The sequence below is a fragment of the Ceratina calcarata genome, unplaced genomic scaffold (genome assembly GCF_001652005.2).
Source record: "Ceratina calcarata isolate Rehan_Ccalc_2016 unplaced genomic scaffold, ASM165200v1 scaffold390.2, whole genome shotgun sequence".
Lineage (NCBI taxonomy): Eukaryota > Metazoa > Arthropoda > Insecta > Hymenoptera > Apidae > Ceratina > Ceratina calcarata.
In genome coordinates, this window is record NW_017162324.1 from 89,724 (window position 1) to 106,157 (window position 16,434).

Below are 16,434 nucleotides of genomic sequence, written 5' to 3' on the forward strand. Positions count from 1 at the left end.
ATTCCATGACAATCATAAAAGTTGATCAGGGTTAATTTAAATTTAATTTTACTTTGGTGTTCGAATTTCATTTCTATTACTAATATTATATACTGTAAAGATTTTCATACGACAGAACGATTTGATTAATTAATATCTCTGTGACTGATTAATAAGCTAATGAGTAATATCCGTTAAGAGTATAATTTCTGGCTGAGAAATGGCGAGATTTTTAATGCAGATTTTTTAATTGAGAAACCTTTGTTCAACTTGCAACGAGATTGCTCATTTGATAATAATATAATCCCTGAGGGGAACGCGAACGAGCGGAACTGGTTTATGCGTACGTGAAACTGTTTCGCGGATAAACAAGTTGCATCCCTCGCGTGCGATGAAACGTATGCCCGTTTAATTCCCTCCCCTCGAGCATCGATCTCCTCGTTTCATGGATGAGATTTATGGAGCATTTTTCCCTACGAAATCCGCGATATTGCTATTTCATTGGGCGAGCAAAGTTGCCCAAACTCATTCATCGCGCGGACACATCGACGATTGTTACTGCGATTGCGACATAGTTATTTTCGCAGCGAAAACTGAACTAAAACTAATTACATATCAGCACCGGATATGAATTTGTCGACACAATATCAAAAAGTTTGTTATAATTTGTTTGCAAAGTTCCCCTCACTCCAAAACTTTAACACCAGTTATGTTTGTACATGACAGATTAGTCACATTTCTATTCGTATTACAATTTCTACTTATTGCCATTTTTCCTATAATTTTATCTGCAATCTTAAGCGAGAGAGTAGAAATTATAACGTGAACAGAAATTGGGACATTTACTATATCATGATTTTTAAAATAAAAAAGAAATTCCTATTTAGATTTCGTTTTCTCCACTGACATTAAAAATGGTTTCTTCTTTTTTCGAAGATTCGCAGTCTGCTAATAATTATATATACATAATGATTTAAGAAATAATTTCGGATGAGGCAAAGATTAAAAAATTGCATAAATGAAAAATGATATTGCTCACCTCTTTGGCGACCATCATAGCCGTGGGGACATTCTTCATCGAGCCGCAGATTATGCCTAATTGATAGAGGGCGAAGATGAGGAGAAGCCCGACGAAACAAACGATGGGCCCTTTGCGACCGCTTCTGCTGAGCAGGAACGACATATCGCCGTTGCGAACGAGGCGACGACCGCCGATCGTTCGCGCTTGGTCGTATGATGGGTAAAGACGTTGTGCTCACTCGAGGCCAAGATTTCGGGGCCTCGCTTTTTCCTTACTCCATTAGCTCATTGCACCTGTTTAACATAAAAGAAGACCTGATTAATTATAATAGAAATAGTGCATTACAGTAGTAATAGTAGTGGTAGTTATTATAATTCTAGACCTCATCGGCCAATGAATAGGATTTGGTTTACACCTTGAACACACTTAATCGTTCATCCCTCCAGAGTTTCACACACTAACCATTCATTTCACACTAAGACATTAAATATAAAACAAACATAATTTAAAATAGTAATTTAGTGTTTTGTATCTGTTGTATTTTATGAAAGAAATATTCTGAGAGTTTTCTGAAGAAATATTTCTTCCACCGGGGCTAACATTGAACATTTATTGGAAGTTTCTTCATTCATTTTTGTATCGATAATATGGTAAAAAGCTGCAAGATGTTTAGCGATGGCATTTACCAAGTTATGGTATGCGAAGTTATTGTTAGAGAGAGATTATGTCGCAGATTTTATAGTGGGAGATATCGAATATCTGGCGTATTGGTATCAACGATAATAAAGAGTAGAATGAATCAGGAGATACACGGTCGACTGTTCCCGTTTCCCAACAAAGGTACTTGTGGAAGATTTACCATCGAACTGAACGCTTAAATCACCGCGGTTCCTGTGGATTCTGGAGATCGAGCAGTACATTCGCAACCCGTGAACAATTTCTCATCGATATACATCGAATCCGAAGAAAATGTGAGGTATAAAATTAATCTATCCGTCAAATGATAAAAAGTGTACGTTCCATAATATCTTTCGATCCATTTTGTTAAAAATTCTCGGTAGAAAGAGGAGGGGAATAATTTGCTCGAAGTGAATGGTACCATCGACCATCCCCAGGCTAATATTTATCTCGGGCTTGCCGGAAACTAAGGCGAGCCATCATAACTTTCGTTTCGATGGCTCGTTGCCATCGGCTCGATCGGTGCGAGCGTGTGCCTTAAGCGGCGCGCCTTTGATTTAGCTGCTCTCCTTCCGTTTCGCGGCTTTGTTTGATGTAATTTATGAACGCCGGAGAAGGTAAGAATCATCGATGCATTAACGCGGTAAATCTCATCTTATCGAGCCGCCTTGCTGGTCGATGCACCTTCAGTCGAAGGATACTGAAAAGACCGACCCATTTTTCCTATGTACACCGTCGTTCGTCGATATCGGAATATCTGTTATGTTAATACGTAAGGGATCTATGAAAAATGAAACGTTTTTTGCCGAAGGTAGTCGTTGTCTAAATCAAAATTACTGAAAACTGTTTGAACTTTTGTACAAAATTAGTATAGATACTAAAGAATATGTGTGCAAAATTCTGGATCGATTGAACATCTCATTTCCGGGTTAGTAATATTTTTAATAACTTCAATCTTGTGCGAAATATTCCACTGTTCTTGCTTACACGGGACAACCTAGACATTCTATACAGTGTCTGTTTTTCATACATCGCCGGTAACATGTTTATAATCATAACTTTACCTAGATGGTAATAATCGGATGAATCGATAAAGCGTATCAGAGTAAGAAAAAAAAACGACCGCGGTAAAATGGAATTTCCGAAAGGGGCTTTCCGGAGTGGAAGGTTCGATGCTCGCGAGCAACTTGTTAATAACGTCATATTGTGTGCTTAAAGAGTTTCCAATACTTTCGCGAAGATAAGCTTGCAAATTTCGTTAGGAAGTTAGTTTATTCGATATTAGCTCGGCTAATGTATAAGTAATTAAATTGGAAGGTAACTCCGGCGGAAAAGTTGGTTTTATTTCGCGACGCAGCGTAGTGCGGAATTTTTTGGCAAAATTCAGAGTTCATAAAACATTTATTTTGGGATGAAAATTGTAGGGGCATTCATGTGTCAAAAATGTTTACGTACAACTCAATCATGCAATAATAACATTTGTTTATTACCAAACGATTTAATTTTTTACATGTTCGTTAAATTTTCATGTTCGTTATATGTTCGTTAAAGTTAAAGTTTGTTTGTTTAATTTCATTTCTTGTGAATAACATGCGAATTATTTACATTAATTACAAAGTTTAGATTTTTGTCCAGAATTTTTCAATTTGTCCGTAGCACGAGATTCGTGTCCGAGAAAAAGCAGGAGAAGCGAAGAGGGATCTAAAGAGATCCATATCTGACCGGATGGTCAACCGGTGATTCGTAAGGCGCAGTCGTCAAGAGAAAAATGAAAAGGAATGAAACTGCGGGGCAGATAGAAGGCGAGTTAAAGATCAAAAAGAAGAAGAAGAGGTGGTAGGATGAAAACGGAAGAGGAAGTTCGTGCAACTGGGTCGTATATGAGCGACCTGTATCTATTTTCCGACTGGAGCTTTCAAGGAGAGCTTTCCATTTCGCCTCGCGTTTGACCTCTCTCTCACCCTGGCAGCCCACCTTTTCCTCGCGCGATGAGAGATGAGGACAATCGCCACATATTGCTAGCCCCCGTGCCACGACTCCAATCTAACCGTCCCCGTTCTACCTTAAATCACCTGCCAGCCCTTTCCCAATTCCCACCACCACCGAATAAACCATCACTTCGTTTCCTTGTACCAACACAATTGTTTTCCGTCTTTCGCCGCGACGACGTACCTCCATTGTGCCGTCAAATTCAATCGGCGACCGTAACGAACCCGCCCTACCTAGTTGCGAATTGTTTTTAACACAGAACCAGGATTCTTCTTTTTTTCCAAAAAAATGTGCAGGCAACAATATAGTCAATTATATTATCGGCAAACGAACAATAGAACATTCTCCTGTTCAAACAAATGGAATGATATTTAAAATTCAGTTGCAGTGGTTTGGATCAGTGAACCATGAAACGAGCGAGAAAAATGAAATAATTTTGATTTCCGTGCATACACGTCTATTCGAGTAAATGCAAGCGTCTGTTTCGATACGGTTTATTCAGTCGAACGTGTATGTGCGCTTTTTCATCCGATGACTGGCGTAGAAACATGTCGATTTTTTCTACGTATTATATATGTACGCTTTGGCTCATAGGTTTTAATTTTAAACATTTTTTCATCCGCGGTTCCGTATCGCTAACCATTAGAGCGTTCAATTAGTCAGAGCTCGTTCTGTACATGTCTCTTTTATTCCGAATGAAATTCATGCCCGTCTCTAACATTTATATTTATGATTTTAATATGCATGCAACGATTTATGCATCCACACGCACGGTTCTCTTGGAACGATTTCCAAAAAGACAGAGAATATTACAAAAACAAACGAAGTAGGTTGTATAAATCCATTATGTGCAATGAAAGGCAACGTGTTCAAAGGCTGATTCTATTTTTCCTTTGGCAATTGAAAATCGTCGACAGAACGAGTAATCGATCGGGAATAGGGCAGCCAATCTCCATTCGCAGTTCGCGGATTGATCGAACCCTTTTCACCCTCTTTTAACCCCCGATCCCCTCCCCCCGATGAAAGCAGTTTTCCTCGGTTGTACCAACTTCCCGTTTACGATGGTAACCCTTGTAGTAAACTGCGTCGATATCGATGAGCGTTGCCTTTCTTAAATTCGACGTTTGTCTGCGACAGGCCAGGGTCGTCGCCGGAAAATTGATACGGGGGTGGGATTTTGCTATCTGCTCGGAACACCCCTCGGCTCGTCTGTATACCGGCGCCGGACACGCTGCTAGATCGATGTTTACGATAGCGTTTGGCTGTTGGCACCTGGACACATCGTTGCTTTTCAACCCCTAGCTGAACGACGACTGCACCCCCTCCCCTTTGCTGGTAACACGCCCCCCGCTTCTCGAATAGCAGGGATGCCTTTATGATCATACGCTGTCGTGATGAGCTTTCTGCTGTCCTTCGATAGACAGCCTGGCTATTGTTAATTAAATCACGCTTTATACTCTTCCCAAACCGTTCACGCGCTGTCAACGTGTAATAGCTGCTCTCCCGGGAACCGTCGATAACGAAAGATTTACCGTTCCCTTGTTTGGACGGCGAAAAATTAATTTCCTGCTTGTCTGGAAGCTTTTTATTAAAATGATGGATACCGGGTGGAAATCGCCGCTGACACGCTATAATTTGTAGCACATGCTTTGTTGCGTGGATATATATTATCGCTCGTTACACGTTCACGCGATGCCAGCAAAAACAGTCATTATACGTGATTTACACAACGATCTTGATATTCTAGCTATATCACAATTTTAGAAAGAAACAAAATTAAAGATTTCCAATTGTTTAAGACTTGCCTTAGGTGCTTTTAACACAAGCCCCATTCCGAGATTTTTAGCTGAAGCTGATAAGTAGACCGTGAATTTTTATGCAAAATAAAACATTCGTGACGTCAATTCAAATGTAAATTGAGATTTAAAAATTTCGATTTATACAGTATTATACACTGATGAAATAATTAGATTATCGGTTATATACACATGTATAGTAATCAATCCTATGGGAACTAGACGAGTGCGAAAAAACTCGCGTGCCAGAAGTCCGCGCGGAAGCTCGACGTTGCATGCGATTTCGTGAGAAATCGGGTACCTGACCGAGGAGAGTTCCACAAAGCAGTCTTTGTCTCGGCAACCTTATCGATCCTTCGACGCGTAACTCCCTTGAGGAATCTCTGGGGACGCGAATTTCGCAGCGGATTTACCTAATGAACGAACTTTGATATCGCGATCGCAGATCTTCGATATTCTGACTGAATAAACCGTGAACTAAAAAGAAACTGGATCGAGAAGTCTTTCGGGAACAGACTAAATTCCTTAAATTCGACGCATTCTAATATTCTATTATTTAATTAAATTGAATGGGAAAGCTGTAATTACGATGATTGTTAATTTATTAAATTCTATGAGACAAACGTAAAAATTTATAAAAATCTTGTAGCGTATAATTTATTGAAAAAGATGTTATATGATATTCATGTATATCAGATGTTTTGTTATCCCAAAATCTTAATACTTTTAAATGCAATGTAAGACATTGAATACTACTAACTACTGACTAAGAAGCTATGTAAGTTTTGCTTAGATAATAAAGAACTGTCAAAAGTGTTTAAACCCAAGATTGGTGGAGTTGGAAGAAAACAGGAGACAAAGCTTCGTTACGCACGTATTTCTCGCAACTCGGCTCTTTAATTTATATCACGCGAGCGGTAAGCAGCGGCAGTAGAGCTAAATCGTGAAAGATGATAGCTACATGTCTCTGAGGAGCAGAGAGTTTCTATCCTTTAGTTGTCGCCGAGCGAAAGGAGTTGGGCTCACGGCCAACAGCTTCGCTCCCTGGGCAAAAAGCTTCGATTCGAAGTACTACAGCGGTTTCGAACCGAAGGGAAGTGGCGGATGAAACGGTGGAAGGCGTAATGCCGACTAAAGGGGATAACAGCCCTTTCCGTCTCGGCGAGTTTAGTCAACTTTTCAGTTACAGTCGTAGCTGCATTATTTCCTCTCGGAATAATTCCATTAGCAGCTTCGTAATTGGATCCCATGGATTGGTTTAAATTCGCAATTTCCACCGGGGATGGATAATGATACGACTCGTTTGGTGCTCCTATTTAAATTTGTCGTTCGAATTTTGCGAACTTCCTGTGTCGCTTTGTGCCGTCGAGAAAGGCTCGGCTAAACGGTCGAACGGGAAATGCGAATCCTCCTAAGTTTAATGAAAGAAGTTTGGTAGTGCAGCGAACTTTAAGCCGATATTCCAATCGACGCTCGTTTAACCGGTGCTAACGAGCCCGAGTCGATCTTCAGGACGACCAGGATTCGAGTTATCAAGCGAATTATGCCTGCCGATCTTTCTTCAAGTAGGATTCTCTCCCAGTGTCGTACAGTGTGGGAAATTCAGTATTTGTATATGTATATTGCAGCAGAAGATACATTGTCTTCGCAAGTGCATGTAACAAAGCTACATTAAATCTGCAATTACTTTTTGTTTCCATCCCAATCGCGAAACAGACGCTATTACTGAGATTAAATTCGATGGAAATGCATTCCTGGCTGGTTTTCAGTCCCTGGAGGAGGAGATATTTCTTAATTGCGCACGTCCGCTAATTCTTTGTCACCTTAATTGCTCTCTCAATCGCGATACTCCGATTTTATTCGTTTCGCGTACCGTACCGTCGTTAAATAACTGAACAGCTTAAATCGGATAACGCACGGATCGATGCTGTTTCTTAATGATTACTTTACGATAATGTTTCCGATCCGATTACGTACACTTTTATTCAGCAATTTTATGCTCATTACATTTTAATTATCCATTACGAGTTAGGATACGACGTAAATGTTTAAGCTCAGTTAATTATTTTGTGTGACTTAATGTAATCTTTTGAGTAAATTACATCAACATATTCTAAGTAATTTAAATAGCGAGCTTGAATCTCGAGATCAAAAGAACAGTCAAGAGCAGAAATGTATACGGTTGTTCATTTTGTTCTTATGTTTCTCTTTTTATTCTCTGAGTGCAAGGAAATTTGTTGTATAGAATTTGCAAATGGTACGGGAGTATACCATCGTAATCCCGAAAAGGAAGATAATACAATTTTTAGTAACTAACAATCGGGAATAATTCATTGAAAAACGGTATATCAGAATCACAAAATACATAAACAAACACAACATTTGGAAGATAAAAGCAGGCAATTAAATTGTTGGAAGTGATGGGTTCGGTGTTAATGAATAAAACGTGAAGCGATGGAACGGAACGCGGCCAGGAGATAGTTGCCTACCCTACGCGGATTGGAAATTGAAGTCCTATGCGTGTGTGTGTGTGTGTGCGCGCGCGCGCGCGGAGAGCGACCAAGCTGAAATTCGACGACTGGGCAAGAAGTTCGGTGAAAAGCTTGCTTCGATTCTCTCTGTGCAGCTCGGCGCACCGTGTTAGTGTTAGTAGCAATCCAATTAATCGGCGGGGAGTCCGCGTCCGCTCGAACGTATAATGCACCGTCGGCCGTGCAAGTGCAAACAGGCCGAGCTTTCAGCGAGAAATCAGGCCGAGATGCTTGTGTATCATCCCTGCGATATGTATCCCGTTCATCTGGCGACGGAGTCCTCCCCACTCCCCGTTACGTCAATCCGGCGGATGGTCTTTGATGCCGGGAAAAACTGTGCCCTGGAAATGGCAAACCAACCCTTTTGATACCGTCGATTCGCGGGTTGCTTCCCGCGAACGCATCCGTAATCATTACTGCAAATGGACGGTCGCGGCTAATCTGAAAATGCTGTTTCGGTGTACCATCATCGGAACAATTTAATTAGTACTTTTGATCCGATTCCAGCCACGCGTTGCCTTCCGTAGTGAGACGTTTATTTTCGAATGATGAAACGCTGGAACCGTGCAAGCTTTCCCAGTTTAGCATAATTCATATATTAATGTCACTATTAAAAAGTTATGACAGGAATAGATTTCCATTAAGGAAACGAAGCTGACGATATGAATGTAAATTCTCATATTTCTAATAAAGTGATATAGTATATTATACAGATGACAATATTCGGTTTAATCAATTATAATTCAGTCGAAATGGGCTCTTTGTGGTGAAACCCGAAAATATCTGTTATTAAATACCAAGCCTGCTACGAATGATAACATCTCCACATGCAATATTCATGCGAATAAATATTTCCATTAACGCGCAAGATCTTGTTTGGTGAAAACGTTGCAGCAGCAAATCATACGAGTGTCTGCTCTGGGTGCGCGGTAATTGAAACAAATGGTCGAAACTCCCTGGGACTCTTTCGAATCGAAAGTTAAAAAAATTCCGTGTCTGGCGAGTTGGTTCGAGGGGAAAAAAAGTGGCGTGCGCGATGAAAAGTGTTGCTCGCCCCTTTTTCGCGCCCGAGTTTATCACGCGTTTACGCGTTCCCCTCGTCTTTCTTTCCGTTCGCGTCTTTTTTTCGTCGAAACATGCTCGGCAGTTTTGATCCATGCAGGCTTGTAAATTAAGGATGTATAGGCTATATACTTAAACAATGCTAGCATGTTGAATTTGTTATTATAGATTCCTATTACTATTGAAAACCTACAAATCTTTCTTGTAGAGGATGTCAGTACTTACAAATTCTGTATAAAAAACATTTCGCCAGCGTCAATAATTAATTGGATATTTCCGTCTATATTTTTTAGCACGTAGCTATTTATTATTAGCATTCTTCTTCCGACGTTTGATATCTTTTTAATTATAGGAAATGCGTTTTTCTAAGGTACATGAACTTTTGGGATTGACTGTATAGCTAATACATTCTTAAACGCGTGACAGATCCGAAATGTTCGCGGGATAAACGACGTCCACGCTTATGTATGCCGAATGTATCTGTGATTTCTGTTGGAACGTAAATCGATTTTTTTTTTTTGTGCACCATACGCCCTCGACCGTAACTTTATACGAGTCGCGGAAATATATGGTTCGATTAAAATTTCGTCGACAAGCCACCCAATTCGTGTTTGCTATGTTACTCGACGTGTTGTAAACGATCCACTTTTTTTCGATTGGCACCGGATGGTAAATACCTCTCTGGAAACTATCTTCCCACCCAGTGATAACGTGTGTGAATCGAAAAAAAAGACTGTGTAATTAAAAGAGTTTTTCTAAGGGGGGGCGGGAGGCGTCGAAAGTTCGAAGAAGCATGTGATCGTGTAAAAATTGGAATTGCGTATTCTTTTTTAATCGAACACCGCGCGCGTCCATTTTCCACGCCTCTGAATATGAAAAAATTTGTTACGAATCAACTTCCCTTGTACTACAACTCGTTTCGAGGGAAAATTGTTCTTTGACTTTTTTTTTTCAGTTCCCTTCGGACGAGGAGATTTCAATTCTAAAAGCTCGCGTTTGCTGGGTAGATTCACGTGGGATGGGAATCCGATCGAGACGGGGGACGTTTTCACCGCGACAGCAACACAGTTTCATCCTGCGATATTGCATCCTGCGAGGTTTAATCGGTTCGGTTTATTACCACGAACCGGGAAGAACTTTTCGCGTAAACCGCTTAGTCCGACCATCTATATCCGTTACCGAGTTCGTTTCTAAATATAGATGGAGGAATTTCTTAGATAAATATTTTTTAATATGTAACTAAAAAAATGTGGCACGTGAGAATGAGAATTCTTATCACAAATGGATTGACTCGACAAGATTACACGGAATATTAGCTATTCGTTGCATAGACAGTAATATCATCAAAGTTGCGGTTGTATAATAATGACATTGTAATGTATGCATTATAATTTATGAATTAATGATAATTAAGTTACTTAGAGAAGCTCGTTTAATAATAAAAAGAAAATATGTTTTTAATTAATCTTAAAAGAAAGGAATTTTTACTGTCGAGATATTAAATTTTAATAAACCATGGTGGTTCTTAACATTTTTTAGGAATACAATCAGACGAAAATCTATGATATGAGAGTGCGAAGTATTTCGTCGAAAATTTATCAAATCCAAACGATTCCACGAAGTTTGTCGATTTACTTTGCAGAGAATTTGAAGGCGGGAGCTTTCCGTTCATAATGAGCCTCTAAGAGTTGTACGATTTTTTGTCCAAAGACCAATGATAAGAAATCATGTATTATCATTGAATCTATAATTATCATTGAATATAATTAAATGGAGATAACAGAAAATAAATGGAATAAATATAAATTATCAAACACAAAAACGATTAGCGAATTTAATTACATGTCAATTTGTAAAAAGACTTTTTCTTCAACCTATCACATGGACTGGCTACTAGACATCGCTCGTTAAAAAGGTAGCTTTCATCATGAAAGAGGAGTTTGAAACAGCGAAGAGACGAAAGAGGAAACAGAACTGGAGGACTATAGAAAGGTAGTTGAAAGGTCTGGTCCAGTGACATGCATTCTCCGCTCGTATGGGATTGTCAGTTGCCGAAAAACGGGGACGCGGCCCTCGTTTCTTCTCCGGGGCTCCCCGGTTCTCGTTCTCTTTTCCCTATCTCGTGCAGGAAGAAGCGCGGCGGTGGCGGCTCTTTGGACGACGTATCGGGCAAAATGAAAGCCCTTCTCGCGCCGGATGCATTCTATCTGAATGAAGGCTTGATTACGCGAATCTCGGAGAAGATTCGAGGGCTAGCACTTACCGGTACACGTTCGCGAAGATGGAGAAGAGGGGGGCCAGGGGTGGAAAAGACGGGCCGGGAGGAATAGAGAATTCTCGTTAGCGATACGATTTTACGCGAGACGCTTTTAACGCTTTTCGCGTGGGTTTCTCACAAAAAAGAGGAAATGCGTTGGAAGTTATCGTCTACGCTTTCCGATTCCCTTCAACTTCAATTTTTTTTCTGATGCATCACAAGAATATTACCATTAGACTGCATTTTATGCACAACAATTTCCGACGTCAACCTAAAGGATAAAAAATAATCGTGTTCATAAATTTCACTTTCAATCTATGAAGTCATTAGAGTAAAAAGTTTTTAATGTACAAAATATGTACTATCTAATACACAGGGTTTATACCATATACTTTTATCAAAAGTCCTGTGGGCAAATCCGCAACGGGGAACGCTAGTATTCTACATTATGTTCTTGGTTACAGAACTTATTTATGTATGTAATGGACATACAATTTTTTTTAACAAGTCATGAGAGGGGAAATCTATTTCTTTTTCCTGTCATTAGGAAGTTATTAGAGGCATAGACGAACCGATTGCGATATGTCCATTGTAACCCAAGACTCGAATGACAATTTACCGGGAAAAGTGATGCATGAGCCTGATAGAACGAGTGGCATTGTTCCTGTCTCTCTTTGTCGTCGCACAAGTGGGTCATTTGCATCATTTGCAGTCGACCTCTCTGGACCGTCATTGTAAAATGCGATCCCATCCTTGCATCTCGTTCTCACCAACAAACGCTTTCACCTTTCTTTTTCTTGAAATTTCCTATAAACTACTGCGAAAAGCGCCATTTTCCTAATATCCAGAAATAAAAGGCTACGAACGTGAAAACCCTTTCGTTCTTTATACGCTCACATGCTTGTCTAACTACACTTAGTTACTCAAAAGAACGCCTCTCTATTATAATTCTTTTTTCAAACTAAGAGCACTACGTTTATTAAAATTCTTTCTAAGCAAGGTAATTTTGAACTCCTCCAAATACAAATTCTTCACATACTTTATTTTGTTTCTCATAAACATAGAAAAAGCTCGCAAATAACAACTGATCATTAATTAAAATTCTTCTTTGTCAACTGCATGCAACAGTTACAAGCAAGCACAATAGATTAAAAATTTGAAAAGGATTGAGCTAAGGAAATTTTTCTGCGACCAACAAAAGCCGTACGGGAAAATCGGATGAACTAAATTGGATTACAGCCTAGCTCGTTCTAAATTCAATGTCGAACACGGTATCGGTCGTGATAATCTCTTTCGGTTAATAATTTGCCGTTGGCCAGGATCAAGAGAGGCCGGCGGAGCAATTATGCATGGTAATGCGAAAACGCGGCACGCGCGTGCACACAATACCGTACATTACCGTAAAATTACAAGTTACTTGTACCGCGAGCCTTCGAATCCTCCGCGTTTCAGCTCGTTACCGACGCGTTACGCGCGTCGATCGCACGCACGATTACCGGTTTTAAATCGTTAACGATACAATCAGCCGCGCAGAGATATTTCATTGACGAATTCGCATTGAAAACGTGATCAGGACAGACAGAATCAAACCGTGTCTCTATTGCAATAAGTATTCCGATTTGATCAATCAATTGACCCATTACTCTGGGAAATTCTGTAGCTAACTTTATATCTAATTACGCTCTGATTTTAGTGATCAATCGACTGACTAATCATTTTGCGATAATCTATATTGGCGCGAACTACTACGCGTATTATAGACGTATGAAAACAGATCGAATGCTCAAATGGGAGACTTGAAATCAGGCGATTGAGAGAAAGAAAATTAATAGAAGAGTTTCTTTCTTTCTATCGGCGTGTGGATGTGTGTGAGACAGAAACTCCTCCCACGCATGTTTTCTCTATCCTTTACAGGATCTTTCCATTCTCATATGTCCATACGAATCTACGTATTGATCAATCAATTATTTTGTGTTCTGCTTTATGGGACTTTAACGCTCCATCATAATTATCACTTACAATGTTATCAACAGATTAGGGCAATGTAATACAATTGTAGAGAATTTTTGAAAATAGAAAACAAAAATGGATGACTGATAGACACAGATAAGTGTGTTTTTCTCAAGATTCACGAGTATATGGCCGTCCTAGATGTTTACCAAAGGGCAGGCAAAGGTAGAATTGCCTATTCACGAAGAGACGTCTATTTCGAGTAAGATAGGTACGCTCGGCCGGAACTCTGGAAAATATATTTCAATGCTGTCGGGGAAAGAGACTTTGAAAGTATGCGCGACGGATAAAATCCTGTTGGAACGCGTTTTCATCTCTTTGTAAACCGGCAGTACAAAGTTTAGTCCAGATGTATGAAGCTTTTTTGCAAAACAGATTTATCATTTCGCGAGACAAAGTTATTCTCTTCAACGAGGAACACTCCATTCGTTGTTTCATTTCCATGAACAACGGCTTTGTTTATCATGTTTTTTATTCATCCGTTTGCGCGGTGGCTTTGATTATTTCCGTTCTCGATTTACCCATTTGCGGGCGTGCGTCTAGTACCATGGGAATCGGATGTCGGTAGGGGTTGGAGAAGCCGAGATTATTTGCAACACCGGATGATGCCAGCCTCGCGCACGCAATGAACCACCGATAAAAATGACAAACAATCGTTATTTGTCAATTCGTTTTCTCCACAACAACATTCCGTTTCATGGAGCAATTAAAATTACCAGTGCAATCACTGTCGCATAGAAAGTTTCGACAAAAGGACAAGCTCCGGAAAAATACGAGCTGAACAGGACTGGGCGTGACAAAAATATGTCTATGCATTCGGGGATCAGAACAATTTATTATTCGGTTTAGTTTCCCATTTGACGGTATTAAAATTACAGGTGCTCAAATACGATCATGGTTTATTTAAGTCACGTATCCACCCGGCCGATTGATGTTTTCTGTCCCCGATTTTTCGGATCCTCGTCTGGGTAATTTATAGCCAAAACGTTTGCCCACAGCGGCCACGGTGTCATCGTTCTTTAACTTCAAACAAATTCTCTAACAATTTATATTAGAGACATTTTCATTTTACCATTGCGATCGATTCGATTTATCAGTAAACAGGTTGTACAAACCTTTGAAACATCAGTCATGAACGGTATCGTTTATATCCAAACGACTTGACGAGGACGTAAAATTGATTTCACGAGATCATGATCTCTCAAAGCAGACGAATTCCTTCCCCTATCTGGTGTGGTGATTCTATATAGGTCAGACGCATTCAATTTCGGTACGAGCAAGGGCTTTTCATCGCCCAGTCCCATCCGCATCCGGTTCGAGTCCCTTCGAACGTTAAATCTCTTTTTTCCCATCTCCCTGTCCACCTCGTCCATTTCCGTTTCCTGTCAATGAAGTCGTCGGTCTGTACTCCACGCACGTTTCTAATATCGCGAGCCAGTGCGCGAAGAACGTATTATCTCGTGGCGATTCTATTACCCGTTATCTCTAATCTAGTCATAGCCTTTTCCTCGATTTTCTTTAAGAAACAGAAACCTCAGTTCCCGTACCGTGAGCCTGTTCCTTTTTAACACATTTGAGACCATGAGATTTTGAAAGAGTTGTCCTTAGCAGCTGACCATGTGTTCTTATTTTTATCATATCTTCTTTCGTTTCATACCCATATTAAAAGTATGTTAAAAATATTTAACCATTAAACTGAATATTCCCAGTAATTTGTGGTCGCTATTGACTAAACTATTTGTATAAATAAAATTCAAGAAAGAAATGCGTATGAATGTTCATTTTTTCCTCTAAATATTATGACTTCTATTTTACTGTATTTTGTATTTCTTTACACATTACTGCATACTGAGTAATTTTAAATTATTTAAAATTGCCATAAATGCAACAATATTCGCAGTTTACTAATGACATTTGGAGTTGACGCGACCTTCAAAATAATAATGTCTTCATTTATTAAATTGAAACTTCGTGTCTTCAGTTATTAGGTAACAATAGTTATTGACGCGTTTTAAAAATAGTGACTCTGTGTCTATCAATTTATTTGCTATCTAAAAACTAACAATTTTTCCCATTGTTTGTATTCAAGCAAACGAAGATTGATTGATAGAAACCTGATTTTGAGGGGCGAAAAAAATAGAAGAATTCCAGCCTGGGCGAAGTTCATCAGTGAAAAATCGATGGACGCATCGATGCGAAATTATGCGAGTTTGTCGGGAATGTTCGACGGGTACTGGGGGTCGGGGTTAAAAACGACCACGTAACGGCGTTAACTGCGCGCGTAGTAATCGGATCGGCCGCGGCGGGAAATCCCGGGTGAAAAGCAGATATTAAAATTCGTGGCGATAAAATCGGGGGAAATGAGACGAAACAAAATTACTACTGGCTGCTTTCGTTAATGAAATCCCCGCAGCAGGATCGCAAATTCGCCGGGGCCTTGATTAAACAACCCTGTTTGTTTGCCGTCCAGAAACAGAAGTCCTGTAATCGTTTTTCCCAAAAGGATCTCGCCCAATTCCCGTTTCACCTACCAACTTTCTATCTACATATGCATGTATAAAATGAGTTAATAACAATTCAGACATTATAGTCACTGAGTCTATCATAAATTTGTTAAACTACACGAATGGGTTTAAAATTGTATGAGGCCTTAAATGAAAACAATGACAAAGTATTAAAATTTTAATAGTCATTAGATATTATCTTAATAATACGTTTTTATCACATTTCTTAAACTTTCGTCAGATCTTCCGGCTCATAAAATCATCTTAAACAACAATTGATATTAAATATAGTTTGATCAGATTATTTAATATCAATTATTAATTGTTGAAGATGATTGCCTTCATTGATTGATATGTTCTCCGTGTACTGTGGTACGTACATATAATAAGGCGTGTTTCACAGAATGATTCTTGCATAAAATTGGCGTTTAGTACATTCTAATGGCACATTAAGGCTCGGTGAGATGGAAAATCGATCGTATCTCTCGGTCGGCTATTTGATATTATGCAAATTCCAGGTTAACGATCGTTCTCTCAGTGATTAATATATGCGCCGAAGCCAACGCGAACGTCACTACTTGTGGATATTGATTGAAAGCTTCACTTT

At 39.6% G+C, this 16,434-nt stretch overlaps 1 protein-coding gene across 2 annotated transcripts in view; it reads right to left on the bottom strand.

Moving 5' to 3' along the window:
• Nucleotides 1–16,434, bottom strand: part of Tpst (tyrosylprotein sulfotransferase) — a 114,471-nt gene that overhangs the window by 9,654 nt on the left and 88,383 nt on the right. The window contains exon 1 of one of the 2 annotated variants that reach the window (XM_018026844.2): nucleotides 1,019–1,162. In XM_018026844.2, the coding sequence (XP_017882333.1) occupies nucleotides 1,019–1,162 (144 nt within the window). Of the gene's footprint in view, nucleotides 1–1,018; nucleotides 1,294–16,434 lie in introns of those variants that run through there. The other variant, XM_018026845.1, reaches the window with a different exon arrangement.